Below are 23,244 nucleotides of genomic sequence, written 5' to 3'. Positions count from 1 at the left end.
AGGGGGGAGGAATGATACTTCATCCCCTACCCGACCTGTGGAAACTGTGGGTGTGGCCTCTGAGGGGGCCCACCTCATAGAGTATGGACTGTCAACCGAGGTTGCTCAGACCATTCTAAGCTCCAGGGCTCCCTCCACAAGGAAGCTTTATGCCCTAAAATGGGCTCTCTTTTCAGCTTGGTGCAGAGAACACCAGCTGAACCCAGTCAGCTGCCAGGTAGCCTCAGTGCTGGAATTTCTCCAAGATCGCCTGTCTGCTGGGTTAGCTGCATCCACTCTGAGAGTGTACGTGTCAGCTATAGCGGCCTACCGTTCTCCCCTAGATGATGAGTCACTAGGACAGGATCCGCTAATTCGTCGCTTCCTTCGTGGAGCCATAAGGCTAAGGCCTGTCAGCACACACAGGGTACCGACATGGGATTTAACATTGGTGCTCGAGGGCATCTCTGTTCCCCCATTTGAGCCACTGCAGGAGGCGTCAGATAAGTTTCTGACACTAAAAACAGCTTTCTTATTAGCTATTTCTTCCTTAAAAAGGGTTGGTGACCTCCAGGCTTTGTCGGTTGCACCTTCATTTCTGGAGTTTGCTCCAGGCATGTCCAAAGCCTTTCTTTATCCCAGACCGGGGTACGTGCCTAAGGTGCCCACTCATGTGGCGAGACCTGCTGTGCTACAGGCCTTTAACCCGCCCCCATTTCAGTCGTCGGACCAAGAGAAGTTAAACTTACTCTGCCCAGTTAGAGCTCTGAATACATATGTTAACCGGGTTATCAACTGGAGAAAGAGTGAACAGTTACTGGTCTGCTTCGGACCCTCAAAAAGGGGGAGTCCGGCAAATAAGCAGACAATAAGTAATTGGATAGTTGAGACTATCTCATTTACCTATCAGGCTGCTGGACGCCCTGCACCTAAATTTGTTAAGGCCCACTCCACAAGGGCTGTCGGGGCCTCCAAAGCTTCTATTTCGGGCTCAGCCCTTTCTGACATTTGTTTGGCGGCAGGATGGTCGACTCCACATACATTTGTGCGTCACTATCAACTCGATGTAGACCCCTCACCAGGGTCCTCTATTCTCACTGCGTAGTGTGCGTTCACAGTCAGCAGTGAGTCTGGCCTAGTGGGTATTGCGTTCCCCTAGCGTTCTGGTTAGACGCAGTGTTGAAGTTCCCTAGAAGGGGAACGTCTCGGGTTACGTATGTAACCATAGTTCCCCGAGAGGGAACGAGACACTGCGTATTCCGCCATACTCTCTTCTGCCTGTTACTTCTTTCAAGCAAATTCGAAGTTGATACTGAATGCTCAGTACAGGCTTTTATACTCTCTGGTCTGACGACACCTGCTTAATTACATTAGATTGATTTCACATGTGCTTCAAGACGCGTATAAAAGAGGTGTTCCCCTAGCGTTCTGGTTAGACGCAGTGTCTCGTTCCCTCTCGGGGAACTATGGTTACATACGTAACCCGAGACGTTTTTCCAGTTGTGCAACTGAATTTTTCTATTTACTAGAACTTGATATTTAGAGTTGGCACATCTTTTTTTCTAGTCCTTATAACTTAATTAGCTTAAGTTAGTGCAACTAATCAAGTTGTGGCAACTTAAAATTCTAGTTCTGATGACTAAATTTTTCGAGTTACAGTTACTTATTTTTTCTAGTTTTATAAATTATTTTTTAGTCAGTGCAACTAAATGTTTTAGTTACTGCAGCTTAATATTTCTAGTTCTTATGACCTAATTTTTCTAGTTAGTGCAACTTAATTTTTCTAGTTATTTCAACTTAATTTTTATAGGTAATGAAACTTGATTTTTCTAGTCGCCACAATATACTTTTTTCTAGTTGTAGCAAATAGATTTTTGTAGTTACTGCAACTTACTTTTATAGTTAACACAACTTACCTCTTTCTCAATTGTTTTCACTCAATTTTCTCCAGCATATTACCTTCTTTTACCATCTTCTAACTGCTTTCAACATTTATAATAGAATTTTTGGTCCCACTTTATATTAAGTGTCCTTAACTACTATGTACTTACTTCAAAAAATAAATACAATGTACTTACTGTGTTTATATTGTATTTGAGAACACTTGTGGTGCTTTTGAGTTGGGACAGGGGTTGGGTTATGGACAGGTTTGGTGGTATGGGTAGGTTTAAGGGTGGGTTAAGGTGTAAGGGATGGTCAACATTGTATTTACAAATGTAGTTACAAAAATTAATTACAGATGTAATTACATACATGTATTTAATCAAGCATAAGTACACAATACATACATGTATTTACACAATAAGTACATTGTAACAAAATATTAATTCCTGTATAAGTACATATTAGTTAAGGCCACTTAATATAAAGTGGGACCGAATTTTTTTTTCTTGGCCGGCACTTTTCTGCATGATGAATTGACACTGAAGATCAGCTTTGCATTTCAAACATTAAAACAATGTTTTAAAATATAGGCCTATTAATGTGCTAAATAGCTGTTTTACATTGTAATAACATTTCACAATTTATTTGTATCTGTATTTTTTGTCAAATTCAGACATGTGTTGTACCATATTTTCTACAAAAGCTACATTTGATAATCTTTATTGACAGACACACACACATGCATTACATATATATATATATATATATATATATATATATATATATATATATATATATATATATATATATATATATATATATATATATATATATATTTATTTATATATATATATATATATATATATATATATATATATATATATATATATATATATATATATATATATATATATGAATTGTTAGTATTTTTCACCTTTATTATATAGGACAGTGGAGATGAGACATGAATACATGGGGAACAGAGAGAGGGGAAGTATTGGCAGAGGACCTCGAGCTGGGAATCAAACATGGTTCGCCGTAAGCACCTTAGTGCTACATGTCAGTGCACTTTACCACCAGGATATTGGCACCGACATGTTTGATAATCTTAAATTGCACACACATTTGGATCAGTGCCAATGATAATAATAAAGATAACTCTAAATAAAACTTTAAAACGTGATTTTGTTGCAGCACACTTTTGACATTGTATGTTTAACTTAGGGACCATGTGAGGCTCAGGGCAGTATTCACGGCTGTCCTCCCCTGATGACGATCCTGTCTGTGTCCATGTATGCATGAAGAATTGATCTAAACTTGAAGGGATTTAGAGGCCCTTTGATGTGACAACACACTAAAAATTGCTTAAAATAGCACTAGAGATTAAACTGATGTAATCCTATTTAAAAGAACTTTCGCCAAATATTTATTATTCAATTGCCATCTGTCAAAAAAAAATCTTGCTTAACCCATAAACTCCTCTTTTACAAGAAATTGCATTTATGTTTGCTCATATTAGCAAACTTCTCTCCGTGTCACCATACACCACTGACCTCGCTCTCGGCACTCGATGTAAACACTCTGATAATTAAACCAGGCATTCCTCTAACAATAGAGTCTGAAATAAGAAGGGAAGGGTCAGTCATACTCATCAGACCTGAGCCGCATCGCTCATACCTCAGTAAAGTGCTTTCTGATGTGCAGCTGCCCAAGATTAGCAGGTATTTTAAGGCTGGCTCAGATCGCTCATGCTAAAGCTTTATCACACAACCCTTGTGAGCCGGAGACAAGCGAAAAAGGAGATTATATTAGAAGACAATAGGTCTCTGTTTAATGATAGTAAGCTCCTTTAAACGTTCAGCTCAAGGATTTTGCTTTTCTTTTCAGGAAAGATATTTGATAAAGGCTGCTTGTTTGTGCTTTAGCACCTGTGATATACAGACTGATGTTTGTTTTGCTTTTAGAGGAGACCTAAAAATAGACACTGACAGCAATTTGTAACTTTGTCATGAAAAAATCTTTAAAAGTCACAATTTCTTAGTGTTATTATTCTTATTTTGAATATATAATTGTTTGTTTTAATAGGACAGTAGATATGCGTTGGCGAAATGTGGCAGAGTAAGGTGGACAAGATTAGGAAAGGTTCCCATCTGGTATTCAAACTTAGTTTTCCAGAAACACAATCATGTTTTATGTTGGAACGCTGCCCACTAAGCTTTTGATTCCAACCTTTTTTATATATTTGAATTATGTGGCAGGAACAAACCCATCATTTTTTCATTTTATTTTTTTTTTCAGTGAAACCTAAAATTAGAATTTCAAAGAATCTTTGCTTGTTATTCATGAACCATCAGTTTGTACAGTATAAAACATATCTGCTCATCATCCCATCATCATTACACATGTACAGAAGCCTTTGGATAGCTCATACTGTACATTCAGCTGTTATTCCCCTCCGCTGAGCTGAAAAGCTGAGATCTGTTTCATCTGGATCGCTGAACTGAATCAGATCACTCCAATCACTTGAATTGGATGAACTAGTTCAGGACAAAAGCATGCTCATGAAACAGACTGATTCAGCTGTGTAGTTAAAATTACTGATTTAACTGAAAGTAAAAAGTTTAGGTTATTGGTGTATATTGACCTTATTCTTTGTGTACGAGTGGGCACAGCCATTTGAATCTCTTTGCCTCGAGACTTCGGGCCTCATTCACTTCCATTCATTTTTAGATGTGAAAACCAGCTTGTTAATGTTGTCTCGATGTTGCAAACTGATATTTTCCTGTTATATTATTCTGCTTTGTATACATACTTGTTTGTAGAGCAAGCAGTTTCACCATTTTCTGCCATTTATTATTCCTAGTCCTTATTTATTAGTCCTAGTTCCTTTTATTAAACACCAGCAAATTAAGAAAAGATTTTCAGCAGTTTAACTGCAAATGTGTTGCCAATCCTCACAGCACAGACACATAAAGAAAACATGCTGCAAATTATCTCAATGCAAACAAATGAAAAAAATGTTTCGTAAGGTTTTTTGGGTCCCCTTGAAACATTTCTATTGTGTTTTGTGGTATTTGTGTTGTGAGAAACTGCACAGTGTTTTCTTCTTAATTTGTCTGCATTGTGAGAAATTTCAACACATGCTTTTTCCACGAGATTTATGTAATTACATGTGTTTCCTTAAATTGCAGCATGTTAAGCTGTTTCAGTCACCATATAGACATCTTCAATTGAATGATATTGCAAATATTTAATAATTGGTCGATTACATGGCAATAAACTCAAGGCATTTAGGCATGGTATACTGTAGGCAAGGTGATGAAGCAAAAGTGAGCAAGCATCATGATGGGGGGGGGGTAATTTAAGTGACTTTAATAGTAGCAGACAAGCTGGTTGGAGTATTTCAGAGACAGATGATCTACAGAGATTTTCACACAGGCAACAGTAAGTGAATTAACAACTGAGGTATGTAGAAGAGCATTTCTAAACATGTCTAATTTTGAAGCAGATACAGAAGAAGAACACTCCCTATACACCACTATCAGTTGAGAAGCAGAGAATACAAGTCACACAAAATCAACAAAACTGAACAATTCAAGATTCTAAAAGGCTGCCCGATCTGATTATTATGGTGGCCGAGAAAGCTTAACGTGCTGCAATTTAACAAAACTGTCATGGGTGATTGCAAGAAAACAGACCCAGTTGCAGCAATGAACTATACAAAGGGGTTTATTGACAGAATAAGGCACAAGTAGACGACAAGGTCCAAACGGTAGGGGCAACAACACAGGGAGGCCAGTGGTAGTCACAAGATGGTACTAAAATGAACAGCCAGCCAGGAGTAGGAGCAACAGTGGTCAAAACCAGAGTTAGATCCTGAAACAGGCCACGTAAACTCCAGACTGGCAGATCAGGGAGGTCAGGACAGGGGATAGGACTGGAAAATTATAAGACAAAAGATAGGACAGCAAGCAGGCAGCAATAATATATAATAAAATAACTAAATCTGAAATAAAATAAAATCTAAATACATAAGAAAGAGAGACTTAAGCAATCTGATGAAACAAAACTAAAATAAAGACTTCTAGAATCTTAAAGAGAGTAATTAAACAAATCAAACAACAACTAATAATTAACTATTAAGGAAACTGGGACTGACAGTAAATGGAACATTGGTTCTAAGGGTAAAAGTAAAATAAAGATTAGAACACAAAATTAAGTAAACACTAGAAACAAACAAAAGAAAGTAGTAGATACAAACAAACAATAAGTAGACAAGCGAACTAGAACAAGCAAGACCTTAAGCTCAGTAAAGATGCAAGCCAAGGAAATAAGACAAGCTCACATGGAACAAACCAGCAAAGAAATGAAAACACACAGCACATTATATAGAACAAAGCACACGAGAGACAGGTGAAAACAATCAGGATGACAAGATCTAAATAAGAGGGCGGGGTAACTGAAAGCAAGGAGGAAAGACAAGAGGAGCACATGGCCAACACAAATTAGGACACAGCAATGTAAAGAAGCACAGGACAAACAAGCAAACATTAAACACTGACAGGACAGACAAGACTGTCAGGTCAGGACCATGACAAAAGTACATGCAATTACAAAAAAAACACCAGTAAATTGAAAAAAAGATCTTCATCCATTTGACACATGCTGCAAATCATCAAAACGCAAACACATTTTTAAAAAAACATACTGCATTTTCTCACAACGCAAAAAGAATGGAAATGTTTCAAGTGGACCCCAAAAAAATGATGGATGCTGCTGTGCTGTGACTATTGCTCAGTAAAGTTGTAGATGATGTTTGAGAGGTGAGTTTTTTTGTTTGTTAATTTTAATATGCCAATTCCCTTGTCTTTAGTATTTATTAGCCCTAATAACTATTACCCAAATAGCCAGGTCTGTCACGTTTTAGGGTCTCTTTGAAAAATTTGCATTGTGTGGTGAGAAAAATGCAGAGCGTTTGAAAAAAAAAGTGTTTGTGTTGTAACATTTTGCAGCTGTTTTTTATTATATATATATATATATATATATATATATATATATATATATATATATATGTATATATATATATATATATATATATATATATATATATATATATATATGTATATATTTGTAATTGCATGTGTTTTGTTAATTTTCAGCACGTTTAGCTCTCTTGGTCTCTGTAGAGTCTTGATTTCTGCTGTGACTTTTGAATGGTGGACTCAGAATTTGGTGTAAACAATAAAAGCATGTATAACAGTTCAGGCTGGTGGTGTTGTAATAGTGTGAAAGAGATATTCTTACCTTTTTGTTCTTTGTGACAGCTTTAAGCTAATTTAACTTAAATTGTCATCATAGACGTTGGCCTCATCTGGATTTCTGATTTCCTTGCATGCACACGAGACTCAGTGGCATTGATATATGACCTGCTAAATCTGTTAATCTAACCTCATCTATCATCATCATCTCTTTGTTACTTCCTGCTGTATTGTGCTGCCCTCACTAGGTAGACTTCTTTTACTGCAACATTCTGGACTGGACCTTATTAATCCATTCTTTACATTTAGAAAGTAACAAAGAATATTCAAAAAGATGCCTTTACTCATTGCTTTTGCCTTGACCCTCTGAATGTCTAAAATACACACTTTGTTGCCCAATATTAATCCCAAAGATCAATGCAAACAGACTAATATAACATGCATTCAATCATGATGATGACCTGTTAAATATCAGGAGTGTTTTAATGTGCCAATGTGGCCAAGTGTCACCTCTTGAACGAAGGTGTGCATGTCAGGTGCTGCGTGTGTCAGTTTAGAGGTGCACAGATGGAGCCAGGGATGGGATTACGGAAGATTTTCCTTGATTTAATAAACTACTATGGATCAAAAATGTAAGGGATAAACCTGGGAAAACAGAGACAGTTGCTGAGCGCAGCACATCAGAGAGACGCCACACATTGACATGCTTTCATGAGCCCAGGCGACGCATGTCCTACTTACACTTACTCCAAAGTCCCAGGATGGGACGAAGGGGAAGATTGAGCTTTTACCACTAAAAAGATTAAGGGTTGACAAAGTGCAAAACAAATCTGGCTGACAGAAACAAGAAAAATATTGTTTCTGGTCATGTTTTGATCAAGTCAGATGGTCTGAAGTCATATTGGTTCTAAATATGCTATGAAAGATTAAGTTTGTTATATATTGTTTAGTTATTAGATGCATTCAGTGGTAAAAAGAGAACTAAAATCATACTTAAGTAAAAGTAACATTACTTGCGAGAAAAAAGTATGGAAGTGAAGTAAAAGTATCTGTTATATTCTGTTATGTTAGATACTCAAAGTAAGTAAAATGTCACCTTTCTAAAAGTACTCAGAGTAGTGAGCATAACACTTCATCATTGAAATTTTATCAAATCATTCCATCATAAAATTAAAGACCATGAATATTAAAAATATATCTTACATCAGTGCCATTTGCTTTTAATGTTGTTTCAGTTTAAGTAAAATTATTTGAATTTTAAGTTAAATTATTTGCCATTTAGGGACTATAAACTTAAAATGTGAGATTAATTTAATGTAAGAACGCATTACATTAATGTATGCATCCATAATAAGCCAACAGAATGACAGTTAATGCGTTCTGAAATCTCTGTGATCTAAGGGGCAAAAATCCCAATAATATCTGGATGCAGCCTTGATGATGCAAGCTGAGACTGCAAATCTCAGTGATGCAATATCCAACCCAGGCTCATTCTGATTTCATACCCCTATATGCATTTTTGGAGCCAGTAAAATACATCCCAGGAGCTAAGTTTGCAATTTTTGCTTTCGCAAATCCACCAGTGGCTGATGTATATGTTTTTTTCAGATCTCAAATTTCTAGCGAGTGCCATTCGCACCTGCTGTTCTCCCATTAAATCCACCTGACTGACTAACCGACCGATCCCCCCACGCTGCCCTTTCCCTAAACCCAACCACTAGTGTTTTAAAAAGTACCGATTGACCCGCCCACCCACCTCCCTAAACCCAAACACAGTGTTTTAAAAAGCAATCCAGAAAAATAAAAGTCCTCTGATTTTTACCACATTTTTATATTTTACCACATTCTCACCCTGTTATTTACCAGTTTGTTTTATTTTTTAGCTTGTTTAGTTTTTGTCTTACCTGCTTTCTGGTACCAATCTTCACCAGACAAGAACCTCGTTATCACGGTCAACTCAGCTCTGCATCTCAAGTCCGCCAACGTACATGTTGAGCTATTTTAAAATGTTCTTTGAAAGTCGCAGAGATGTCCACCTCCAGGTCATGGCGGCCGCTTATCAATCGTGTATCCGACGAGGGCAGCCTTTCTTCGGTTCGACTGACATTTGACTTATGCCTCTGGCTAGTTTGAAAATGCTCATTTTAATCACGTTGGATTTAATTAATATTTTCTCTTTTTTAAATTATTCAGAAATAAACGCTAAATTCTTATAATAAAATTGATTAGATTTTATTACAGACATTTTTTCAAGTAATTTCAATGAAATCAGTTGAGAACTGAAGACCACAAGTCCAAAGACATGTGGTATAGGTGAATTGGGTAGGCTAAATTGTTCGTAGTGTATGAGTGTGAATGAGGGTGTATGGATATTTCCCAGAGATGGGCTGTGGCTTATAGGGCATCTGCTGCGTAAAAACATATATGGATAAGTTGGCGGTTCATTACGCTGTGGCAATCCCAGATTAATAAAGGGACCAAGCCACAAAGAAAATAAATAAATGAATGAATTTGAAAACGTAACATGCTGTAGTACACTTTGTTATTCTTTCACAATTTCAGTCGTTATATGCACCATTCATCCCATCAGTGGCATGAGGTCTAAATAGTCCCTCACTCATTGAACATAATGATACATTTTGCATCTTAAACTATCTATCTATCTATCTATCTATCTATCTATCTATCTATCTATCTATCTATCTATCTATCTATCTATCTATCTATCTATCTATCTATCTATCTATCTATCTATCTATCTATCTATCTATCTATCTATCTATCTATCTATCTATCCATCCATCCATCCATCCATCCATCCATCCATCCATCCATCCATCCATCCATCCATCCATCCATCCATCCATCCATCCATCCATCCATCCATCCATCCATCCATCCATCTATCGATCACTCACTCTGTCAGGTAAAATGAGGACAAATCATAAAGAATCTGCTTGTGTTTAGACCGTTCTCCTCTCAGATGATGTAATCTGGGAGCTTTATCTCTGTATGAGAATATGAATGAAGACATTGCTTGTCAAAGGAGCCGTTGATTACATCATCTCTAAGTCCAGCTGAGCTCGATTTATTTCACGTGAGCCAGGAGAAATGCCTTGCGGGATTGAGCCGTGGATTGGAGGATTACTATAGTTCAGATCCACAACAGAAATTAAAAAATGGAGATTCGCATTAGCAATAACAACTAAACAGTGCAAGGGCATCGCTCAGCCTAAAGCGAGACCCTGACATCTTTTTACGTCACTCACAGATTGAGTTTAAAGCTGAAAGTGAAGGGAAAACAGCAGCAGTGCAGCAGCGCGCGGCTCAGCAGAGCTCCAGCATACGTAAGCTTATCTGGGAGAGATTGATTCACCATCAAACTGGCTGATCAGGAGAGTTGGGAATGCTGGGATCAGTTGATCCAACTCCAGCTCAGCAGCTCTGGAGACTTTCTGCCCTGTGAGTGAGTCCTGATATCCATTCAACATGTTTCCTTTCAGCGGAAACAATGCATGAGAGATTGAGATGTTCTTGTTCATGGAGATTTCTTAAGCTTTTTTAATAAACCACACTAAAAATTTGTGTTAATGTAACGTATTTTACTTATCGAAAGAGGCTAACCATATTTCAGTTGAATTTAAAAAGGTTTTATAAGATTCAGCGTGAGGTTTTAGGTCAGTTTAATGTAATTTAGGTTAAAATTGTAAATGAAGAGTTGATGATGAGCATTTTTTATCAGGATACTGTTTGTAGGATCAATAATATCACACTTATGGCAAAGAATACGTTATTTTCCAGCTCTTTAGAGTAAAATAACTTAACATAAACAAAGGAGGCTAAGAAAAGTGTTCATTTTCTATTGAAATTGGAGGCTGCACTTAAAGGTTTTTTGCATCTGAACTCTTCAAATATTTTTATATATATATATATATATATATATATATATATATATATATATATATATATATATATATATATATATTTATATATATATATATATATATATATATATATATATATATATATATATATATATATATATATATATATATATATATATATATATATATATATACTTTTTTTTTTCTTTAACTCAAGGCACCAACTGCGATTTGCTTTGGTTCCTATTTTTCAAAAAAATTTTATTCTGGTCTGTACTTTTTTGTGACTTTTATATTATTGACTTCTTGTTTGATTGCTATTGAGGAGACTTAAAATCTTAAAATCTTAAGTTGGCATGAACTAAAAATCCTAACTCAACGTTTTATTTGAAACTAATTTCAAAGTTATTTGAAACTATTTTAAAGTTTCACTGATTATTTCAGAAGTATTGTCTAATTACTAACGTCATATATGTGCTACATGTTTTTAGAATTTGGATGTATTTATATTTTGGTTGCAGTAGGATTGTGTTTATTTTTTCCTTGGGAATGCTCAAAGTTTAATTCGGTGCTATATATCACTGAAACATCTACAAATTACAGATAATTTAGCTTATTCAATTCAACTTAGCTTATTTAGCTAAATTGTCAATTTAGCTTATTCAATTCACCTATAGTGCATGTCTTTGGACTGTGGGGGAAACCGGAGCATCCGGAGGAAACCCACATAAACATGAGGAGAACATGCAAACTCCACACAGAAAGGTCAACTGACACAGCTGGGGCTTGAACCAGTGACCTTCTTGCTATGTGGTAACAGTGCTAACCACTGAGCCACCACGCCGCCCTATTTATAGTTAATAAATTATAAATTAAATATTTGCATCTAACAATTTCATTTTAAATAAGTCAATTCTGTATAATTGATAAAAATAATGATAGTTATATTAAGTCCTATACAGGCGCGGTACTAACTATTAACTATATGCAAATATAGCCTGATCTCATGAGGAAACTTAAGTATTTTATGTTTTGTCAGTTTAGTGGCTAATTCAGTCATACGGATATGTACGATTTTAAAAAGGAGGCATGGCACCCAACCCCTGGGTGATGCAAATCGCACTAAATTGTACAAATTAGATCATACGAATTAGCCAATAAATTAAATAGTTACGAATTGCCATGAGAATACGTTGGCATATACTATACATACTTAAACTATACACATAACCTAAACCAGTCTATACATGTACTTTTACATAAGACATAACAATATTGAGCAAAAGAGGTAATAGAGGTTGATGAAAAACAAGTAGTGTAGCATGATTTAAGGTACATTCACAGGTAAACATTGCTTTTTTTTCTATAAAGTCTTAGTAAGATGGAGTTTAAGTAAAGTGTTTGGTATATATTGAGAGACAGAGTGTGTTTTCTACTGGTGGTTTGTCAAGCCCACTCACCTGTGTGAGGCACACTCATTGTTAAAATTAAACTACCCAAACAAATTGATGTTCAGTTTCTAGGTTCAGTTTATTGATTACTAGAAAATGATTGAACTTTATTATTGTATATTGTTGTAAGTTTTTTTTTAAATGAGGTCTACAGCTTCATGTTCATAGAATTTAAATTTACATACAGAATGTACATTTCTAAATCCTTAGGAGTGCTGAAATAAGAGAGCCTTGTATCATCTTTTTCATTTTAATCGACATGATATTTGGACCCGAGGGGATGTAGAGGTTCCTTTGTGTGTGTGATTTTGGATGGATTATGAATTTTGTTTGTGTAGGATTATATTTTTCTTGTGAAATGTACTCGAATGTCACTCAGAGTCAAGCGTGTTGCTGAGGCTGCCCTCATGATGCACTCACCTGCTGTTTCTCTGCTGACACAGGTGACTCCCAGCGGGTCGAGATGCCACGTAAAGACATGGAGGTAATCATGGGGCAAATGGTGGTTCTGGAGGCCTGGTACACCCCAACCACCTCCATCGACAAAAACACCGTCATCTGGAGCTTTATGGCCAATGACTCCAAACAGGTGAGGAGCTTTCCAAATAATATTAGCATGATTGGTGAACATGTAATAAAAACCATTTTCACACATACTGTATATGGTATGATCAGTGTTGGGTAAGTTACTTTAAAAAATAAACAAAAACAATATATTTAAATTACTTATCTTATTACGTTGTCTGAAAAGTAACTTAGATATTCAATAAGTAATTGAATTACTTGATGACTCAATAATAAATATTTACATAAACCCCTATGCTTAGACAATAGAATTTCAAGAGTTCACATTTAGCTGATGATTGAATATAAAGCTTGTTTGGCATGCTGTCCTGAAGGAGAGCCCTTAGCTCATAAGATCCTTGAGCCTGGGGCTCCGTCTTGTTTGCAAGGCGAGAGGGGAGTTTGAGCTCAGGTAGATGCTGATTTGGATTAGTCAATTAACTTAAGTTGCATGGTTTTGGATGGTGGGAGGAAACCGGGAAACCTGGGGGAAAGTCATGTGAGCATGGGGAGAACATGTAAACTTCGCACAGAAACATCGGCTGGCTTGGTAAAGACTAAAATCAGTGACGTTCTTGCTTTGAGGCAATAGTCCTAACCACTGGGCCACTATAAATCTTGATAAATGTATCATTTTAGCTGAAAAATAGATTTATTCTGCAAAATGTATTTCTATTTATATGTTGTAAATTGTAAAAATAAAGTTAACATGTACAATTGTAATAATAAAGTCGTAAAAATACAGTTAATATGCTTCTCTGAATTGATTTATACAGAACTGGTGAATCCATGTACCAAATTTAGGCAAATAAATGATAAATAACTGTAAATAAATTGAGTAAACCCTTCACTTTTTTCAGTGGAAAGGAAATTTAATCACAGCAACTGGTTATAATGAACATATATAAATAATTCATGCATGTTCAATAAAAAATGTCAAGAGAGGGTTTTCTTCAATGTCAAAAATATTAGTAATTTATTGGACACAGATGAATAATTCAGTGAACAGAATTCTGGTATCCTCAATGCAATGCAAGAATTACATTCAGGAGGTGTGTAACAACTCTACATATCCTGGCTCAAGAATGTCTACACAGCTGATATTAACAGGTGGAGTTTAGTGGAATTTGTAACTTGCAAATCATTCTCCATTCCTCTGGCGGCCACACCAAAACATACTTTCTCTTCTTACACAATGTCTCTTCACAACTTTAAAGCATAAATGTTCCCAACTGTAAATAATCTGTGTACAGTTTCAACCAATCTCTGCTCACAGGAAGTTTAGCTTCAGAGCTCAAGTGACAGTTTAAGACATTTGGCCTTTCCATTAGCTTCATCTACATCTGCAAAAATGCTTCATTAGTATGCAATATCACACTCAGAAAAGTTTGATTAATATATATCACCTTAAGCAATGCAAATACAATTGTTTAATGAAAAGAAAAATTGACAAAAATAATAAAAAATATATATTCCTTTTTCCTAACATAACTAATTATTTTCTATCTAATTACACCCAACACTGGGTACAATCGAGTATAGTTAGCACAGCAGCATTTTTATATTGTTTCAATCTTTCTGCAAATACAAATCAAATTATGCCTTATTTGTAAATCATGCTGTGGTAAAATGAATTGATAAAAAGACCCAAGTTCTTTCAGTTCATTCATATTTTTGTAATGATGGGTTCAGAATGCAGTGTTTTTCTCCAGAAATGGACTCTGCTCACAAGTTGTTGTCTTCAGAGCTTTTTTAATGCTTGGTTTCTGCATTGTTTGCCTCAGTATTACCAGTGGGCGGAGCTAAACAAGCAGTACTGTAGAAGCTGGCATTGATCTGTGAAGGCGGAGTTTAGACATACTATTATATAACAAAGTGGCTCATTCTGCAACCTTCGTTTTGGCAGATTGGCTTCAATATAAGCTGTTTATAGCCGAAAGAGAACGTTTTCTGCACAGTACAATTAATTTAGTTTTCACCGTTCATGACCCCTCAAACTCAAAGTTTAAGTTGTTGTTTATTATGACAGTAATGTTCACACATCCATAATCAATCCAGAGAAATGAAAACGTGATTGTACCACAGTATTTCATTTATAGTATGTGTCTGATCGAAAGGTGCTAAATTCAACTTATGTTTATGAAAATAACCACAATTTATGAAAATTTATGAAAAAAAAACATAATTTTTAACAGTAGTGTAGATCTCATGTAAATACATACAGTTGAAGTCAGAATGATTACCCCCCTGTTTAATTTTCTCCCATTTTCTGTTTAACAGAGAGCAGATTTTTTCAACAGATTTCTAATCATAATAGTTTTAATAACTAATTTCTAATAACTGATTTATTTTATATTTGCCAAGATGACAGTAAATAATATTTGACTAGATATTTATCAAGATACTAGTATTCGGCTTAAAGTGACATTAAAGGCTTCACTGGGTTAACTAGGTGAAATCGGCAAGTTAGGGTAAATAGGCAAATCATTGTATATCGATGGTTTGTTGTGCAGAAAATTTTAAATAAATGTAGCTTAAATTTTTACATTAAAAATATTTTTTTTCCTTTAAACTGCTTTCATTCTAGCCAAAATAAAACAAATAAGACTTTCTCTATAAGAAAAAATATTATCAGACATACTGTGAAAATGTCCCTGCTCTGTTAAACATCATTGTAAATATTTAAAAAAAAAAATCAAAGGGGGGCTAATAATTCTGAATTCAACTGTATATTTTTGTACAATAGCTAGAAACTGGAGTCAATTAGAGAATTTTGAAAACCATTTTTCAGGTGTGTTACTTGTTTCTCAGACAACACAATGCTAATGTTTGAACTTCAAAGGAATTAGGGAAAAATATCTATAGAATTGATTATCTTATTATCTTTGTAGTTACAACAATGAAACTATTTGTTGTTCTGACAAAATGTCATTTTCTGGGAAAAAAAGTTATAAATTATATTTATATTTTGAAAAAATGCTAATACACCCTAAAATACTGTTTTATCTCAAATTAATACCTGAATAATCCAGTATTGGTAGATGATGGCAGCTTAAAGACATCTCTCACATCACATGCATCTCACATGCATTGCTTAGGTCTGATTTTTTTCTCACAGACTTCAACAGAGTGTAAAAAGAGTTTCCTTGGCTGTGTTTTGAATCATTGTCATGCTGAAATCCACTCTAGTTTCATCTTCATCATCCTGATAATGTAGATGTTGGACTGAAGCAGCGAATATTAATTTACAGTGACGAATGGTAGAGGGTTGCAGAGTAATACTAAAATTTCAGCTGCTGTCTGGGCTTTCACTGCCTATCTACACCTTCCTTTCTTCATATGTTCAATTATTTTCCCTGCATCATTTCATTTTATTATACATAACTTAATTTGTAAATTAATTAGATTTGTTTTTGCATATATGGATTTCTTAGGTTGTTACCAACATCCAGGGAAAATTTCAAGTCACCTTTAGAAATATGTTTTCTGACAAAAATGATGACGTGTTCAAAACACGTTCCCTGCTGTAGCTGTATGTTATATCTATATTAACCCACACAACATACATGATATATAATGCCTGCATTTTAAAATAATCCAATTTTATTTGCTGCATAAGCCTAAATAAATTTCATTTGTCAGCTACTAATTTCCTGTCTGCTTTTTCCTGTCACAGTGCGGGGGGGAAAAAGGATTACATGAGAGAACAATCTGTTGTCTGCCATCAGTAGACTAATAAATTGCATGAACCTGACATGTCAGAGCAGCTCCTCTCTCATCCTCAGCAGATGGGCTTCAGTGTAATGTGGAGTATAGCGAACACTTGAAAGGTCAAACACCGCTTATGAAAATACACGTGATGAGCTTGATGGATGGAGAAGTAGATTAACTCGAGCCGTTAGCACTAAAGGTTTTAGCTTGAGATATAAATGTCAGCTAATACATCCTCAAGGTGTGATAATGTGTATGTTTATACTGTATTTGGAAGCCAGAAAGCACATGTAATGAACGCATGTGTTCGAATGATGTTTGCGATGCTTATGGTAATCTGCAGTTTCACTTGTTCCTCTTGCCTACAAGCTTATCGTACATAAACGGGAAATCAGCCTAAAATTCGAACTTGACCATCTGCACTTGCATCTGAGGATTATCTTTAGCATGACAGTTTACCTCCATCATTATCATTGGTCAGAAGCCTCTCGTTTTAATGTTCTGGGACAAATATGCATATAACATGTACAGAGTATTAGTATGTTCTATCTTTTTTTTATTTGCACATTTTTGGATTAAATCTGTGCCGTTTTTATTTTATTTTTATTTTTTGTTTACATCTTACCACAGGGCTTATTTTGGTATCGCTACTCATTTTTGTAGTGTTTATTAATAATTTGATTAAGGTTTTACTTTTGTATTTTGTGTTTTTTTTATTTTTTTTATTTCATTAAGTTTTAGTATTAATAGGCTGAGGAACAGCTTCTTTCCCAGAGCTGTAGCCTGTATTTCCCCTGTAACACATACACAAAAGGATACACAGTAGCTGCTGAAAAACTAAAACTGACTATAAAAACTCAGCTGTTGCCTCTTCATCATCCTGCTGTTAATGCACTAAACACTAAAGTGGTAAAACCAGGACTGGGTTAATATATTACGCCTGTTTCACACCGCAAGCGTCAGCGGCGCGTGAGCAGAGCGTGAGCAGCGCGTATGTCGAGCAGTAGCAGCACGCAGGCGTTTGCCTTTCACACCAGCTGCGTCTGCAGCGCGCAGTTCTTCGGCAGCTGCTGCATAGATCAACCTATCTCTGTCTATTCTATCTAGTTACCCATGTCTCTCTATATACAAATACACCTTTTAAACTTTTCATCTGTCCAGCGGCAGAATAACAGCTCGTTAATTCATGCTCGTGCAGATGATGAGACGGACAAAAGTTACCAATGCATGCCATTATTTTACTTATTTTCGTGTTGTCAGATTCACAGTGCAAACAGCTCCCGGTAGGAATAACTCGAGTGAACATAAAACAAAGCCGATTTAAACTTTCTTCCTCTGCTCAGCTGCACAGCACACAGCGAGCTCACATCATCCAGCATGCGTGTCGAACTACACTACCCACAATACACTTCGCTATGGACTACAAATCCCGTAAATATTCTATTTCCCCTCTCCTACAACACTAGTGTGCAACTTAAGCAAAACTGATACTAAAATTGTTTTACATTTGGTTTTGTAGTTCGGGCCTAAATAAATGTTGCCGTTTTTAATCGTTTTAAGTTCATTTGAATGACTATATGTATACCATTTGACGTTATCAACGTATTTATTGGGTAAAATTGCTACTTTTTACTGTCATTCATTGTGTTTTGGTCATTATCAATGCACTGTCACTTTAATTGAGCGTGAGCAGCGCGTCAAAAATAGACCCAGCGCCGAAACTATCGCTGCACTGCTGCTTCGGCGACGCTCACGCCTCGCACTGACGCGCTGCTGCTGCGTGCGGTATGAAAGCTCTAATCTGTTAACATGGACGCCGAAAACACACGCGCTGCTCACGCTCTGCTCACGCGCCGCTGACGCTTGCGGTGTGAAACAGGCGTTATATTTATTACCGTTCAGTTCACTTAACTTTTCGTTTTTTGTTTATTATTTTTTTATTCTTATTACTGCTGGTCATTGAGAGCTACCAAACAAATTTCATTGTAATATTATTACAATAAGAATAAAGTTTCTTTATTTTTACACTCTCAAAAATATAGATACACGAGTTGTCACTGGGGTGGTACTTTTTCAAAAGGTAAAAATTTGTACCTACAAGGTCCATATTAATACCTCAAGGGTACATACCAGTACCTAAAAAGTAAAAAAGTGTTCCTCTTAAATTTTTTGGAACTAATATATACTTTTGAGGTACCAATTTAAGTCTTTTAAATACAAATGTGTACCTTTTGAAAATGTACCACTCCAGTGACAGCTCACGTACTACATTTCTTATATCTTTTTCCTACATTTTTTTTTGCAGTTTTTGAATTATTTTAGCTGGGTTTTAGGTTAAACTGAAATGAAAATGAGAAATAATTTCTTGTAACTAATATCAAACAATAATTTGTCGTAATATGTTTTACTTTTGGGGTGGCACAGTGGCTCAGTGGTTAGCACTGTCGATTCAAAGAAAAAGTGAATGAATGAAATATTTAACTTTTCTTCTTTTAAAGTAGCAACAATTGTTTTCGTTTTATAGTTTTAGTTTTAATTAACTGTAATAACCCTTGATAATGTTAAGCCTGTTTTTAAGCAAATTACTGTTTAATGTATTCTGCTAAAGTGACAGTAAAGATTTCTCAATGTTATAAATATGTATATATAAAGCAAGAGCGAACAGTTAAAACTAATGCTGCTCTTTTGAACAATATCTAATGCAGAAAAAAGGTGACCACAAAAAAAGAGTAAAATTATACAGCACAGCTGTGTAATAAAGCACACCTTTCGAAATAGATATTTTAAAAATATATTCACATACAGAAATATGTACAATTATTTCACAATATTAATGTTTTTTTTTTTATTAATACAGCCTCATTAAGCAGAAAATACTTAATTCCAAAAACCTAAAAAACTAACCTAGCCCTAGTTACTGTTAAAACAATACTGTCTCTGGTTATGTTTTTGTATCATCATGCTGTTGATTTAATTTTCTTACACCATGACAATTTCTACGATTTAAGATCAATGCACATTGAGCCTGATTTTGTTTTGTCTGACATTTTTGTACATAAAAACCTCATGCTCATTCACATTTACACACTGATTCCAAAACTTTTGTCAGTCATAAAACAACTCAGATCATTTTCTTTTTTTTTCTTCGTTTTTTGCACCCATTTAAAGCATTTTGAGAGGTGTTCTGACAATAATGCGGAATGCTGTCCCACAGACAACTTTTTGACAATCAAAATGCGTAATATATTAAGAGAGAAGGTTGATGGTTGTGAACTGATTTCAATGCCTGGTGCATACCTTTCCTGTGTGTTTATGTGTGTCCATCAAGGTTATTATATTTTTGCTTTTTCGAAATATGTTTTTTATTTTTATACTATGTACTTTTTAAATTTGCAGTACATTTATAATTAGTTTTAGTTCATGGTTTTGCTAGTTTCAGTTTTTATTTTGTGAACCTATTTCTATTTAGTTTGTGCATATTTAATTTCAGGTTGCGTTTTAGATATTCTGGCTTAGCTAAAATGTCCTGTGTCAACCAAAGCAAGTTTAGTTTTTGAACAGCTTACAATATTTCTTTTTCAATTATCTTAATAATAAAAACAAAATAATTGTTTGAACAGATACTGAATCCAAAACCACACAAGTGCAATGGGTTTACGTAAATAGGATAAAGAATTAAGACAGACTTGACGATCATTTTTTGTAGTTAAACATCTCAAGTTTGCGTGTTTTGGTAAATAAAGAAAAGATAGATCACATATTTTATGTTAAAATAGAAAAATAAATATTTTTTGTGAATAATCATGTGTGTTTAGCTGTAAAAGCTCCATCTAGGTACTTTTTTGAACAGCCACAGGTCAGATTTTCCACCACAGAATGAGTGCTTATAAATTTTGAAAATTATACTTATGTTATTTCACTAATTATTTGTTTATTGGCTTAATTATAATAATATTTGGCTTAATCCCTTTATTAATCTGTGGTCGCCACAGCGGAATGAACCGCCAACTTATACTGCATATTTTTTTACGCAGCAGATGTCCTTCCAGCTGCAACCTATAACTGGAAAACATCCATACACACTCATTCACACACAGATTCATACATTACTGTCAATTTCAGCATACCCAATTCCCCTGAACCCCATGTCTTTGGACAAGGAAACCCATGCAAACACGGAGAGAACATGCAAACTTCACACAGAAACGCCAGCTGACCCAGCCGAGGCTCGAACCAGCAACCTTCTTGCTGTGAGGCGAACGTGCTACCCACTGAATTATTTATTTTATTTTAGTTGGCCGATTTTAGTCTTAGTTTTAGTTTACTAAAATAACTGTGCCCATAAAAGACTACTGTATCTACCTCAAGAAGTTTCTTGAAAACCTATTTTGCTGTTTATTATATGTGTCGATTCACACCACACCAATATACCGTAGGCTAAAACCAGAAGACGGAGCACATCACCATCATGTCACGACCTGACTTATTCATGCAGAATTACTTAAAATAAATGCTGACCAGTGGTTAAAGAGACTAATGGAAGACAAACTGATCCAACAAAAGTCAAAATGTTTGTTAGAGTGCAGTGGAGTGTAAAAATAGCCTTTATTTATGTACGTATAACAGGAAATGTGTGTGAGTGAACTACAGCTTACAAATGCACCTGATTACTTCAGACAAGAGTTTTACAAATGTTTGTTAAGATGTGTCTGTCTGTTTTCGTAGGTCATTTCATACTCATCGGGACAGATTGGCATTGGTAGCCCTGACTTTCGTAAGCGGGTGGGTTTTGCTATGTCCATGCCCTCCGCCAATTTGTCAATCTTCATCAACAACACACAGGAGTCGGACTCGGGTCGTTACCTCTGTAACGTCATCATCCCTGGAGCTGCAGGCCTCACCGGAGAGCTTCGCCTCAATGTCAAAGGTGCTAATACTGACCCACATACTAAATCTCCAATTTTGTGGACCTGAAGATTATTAACTTACAAAATTATCAAGATTTTAAACGAAAACAATAATCAGCACCATCTCATTCATGACTATATTATTAATATTATTATTCATATATAATATTATTAATATTAATATTATATTATATTATTAATATTATATAATTAATAATATAATTATTAATGATTAATTGATTTTATGATCCCAATGTATTTCCTGCTTTACATTTTTAATTTCCATAGCTTCCGAGAATCTAAAAAGAGCCACACGTTTATAAATTAAGTTATGATAGCTTTTTTAACATTAAGTTATGACTGAATTGCCTCTTGTTACATTATGAAATAGTTTGACAACAAGCAAGAAGTATTCATGGGCCAATGACATGACCACATTGAAATGGTCCATTTGAGTATGATTTACATAAACACCTAAACTGATGAAATCTATTAATGTGAAACATCAAAAAACTGCAGTAATATTCATATATAATTAATTCATACAATATTTTATAATTCATTGTGCTTGCATAAACGTTTTCTCACCAATGTAAAAAGTGCTAATTAACATACAGTATTAATTTAGGAAAATAAATAAAAATTAAATAAATTACCCTTAACTGACAATAATTTAATAAACAGTTAAACAACGTGCATTTTAAAACATAAGTTAACTTTCTGTCTCGTTTTTGTGTCTTTTTCAGTTCCTCCATCTACACCCGTCTGCTCTATGACTGGAAATCCTGTCCTGAGGGGAAACGTAACACTGAGCTGTAAATCGGGCTATGGCAAACCTGTTCCTCAGTACAAATGGACCAAAGCTGCTCCGCTCTCTGAGGTCTTCTTCTCTCCAATGCAAAGTGAGTCTTCTGTCTTTGTCACGGTGTTTCCTTTTCTTTCTGTATCTAATTTTATATCTCATGATCATCTTACTGAAAGCTTCAGTACGACAGTTCTGTTCAATTTGCTGTATGGTTTGATATAGTTTGCTGCTTTCAATTCTGATAAATTATGATTTTACGCTACCGTTCAAAAAATGGGAAACACTTTAATTTAGGTCACAATTCATACTGTTAACTACTGGCTTATTACCTGCTTTGGTCGCTTTGGTACATTTCTCAGAAATCAAAACTTCTAAAACGGTAAGTTCATTTCTCAAAACAGCACGTACTATCAAAACTCCATGGATTACCTACAAAAGCCAGTCTCTTGCTCAAAATCCTTAGTTCATATCTCAAAACTTCATTTCTGTGTCAAAGAACATGTCAGTGCCATCAGAATGACAAGTCTTTGTGTCATTGTGTATGGGTAAGACAGTCAGATTACATAGTCATGTTGTCAATATAAGAGTGTACTGTAACTTTTGACTGATCATGTCATTGTGATACAGAAAGGAAAATAGATCACTACATAACACAAATAAAAAAACAAAACAAAAAAAGTGGAATTGTGAACATATGAGAATGCATCTTCCTCTAAGATGCCTCTTCATTTGAAAAAATTCTGAAAAATGGACCAATTGCAGACGAATTTAACAAAAAGGCCTATTGGAAATCTATAGAAA

The 23,244-nt window shown here is 35.2% G+C and overlaps 1 protein-coding gene across 8 annotated transcripts in view; it reads left to right on the top strand.

Annotated features, from left to right (window-relative positions):
- The window catches only part of esamb (endothelial cell adhesion molecule b), a 94,404-nt gene that overhangs the window by 47,399 nt on the left and 23,761 nt on the right, over positions 1-23,244 (top strand). For 2 of the 8 annotated variants that reach the window (XM_073923598.1, XM_073923596.1), the window contains exons 1-4: positions 6,331-6,445; positions 12,900-13,045; positions 21,457-21,658; positions 22,385-22,540. In XM_073923598.1, coding sequence (XP_073779699.1) covers positions 12,920-13,045; positions 21,457-21,658; positions 22,385-22,540 — 484 coding nt within the window. In that variant the 5' untranslated portion in view covers positions 6,331-6,445; positions 12,900-12,919. Of the gene's footprint in view, positions 1-6,330; positions 6,687-10,216; positions 10,584-12,899; positions 13,046-21,456; positions 21,659-22,384; positions 22,541-23,244 lie in introns of those variants that run through there. The other 6 variants (XM_068218794.1, XM_073923595.1, XM_073923597.1 and 3 more) reach the window with 3 other exon arrangements.

This window comes from Danio rerio, chromosome 15 (genome assembly GCF_049306965.1).
Source record: "Danio rerio strain Tuebingen ecotype United States chromosome 15, GRCz12tu, whole genome shotgun sequence".
In the NCBI taxonomy this organism is placed as follows: domain Eukaryota; kingdom Metazoa; phylum Chordata; class Actinopteri; order Cypriniformes; family Danionidae; genus Danio; species Danio rerio.
Note: the sequence above shows the minus strand (reverse complement) of the source record. Positions and strands in the feature narration are given on the sequence as shown.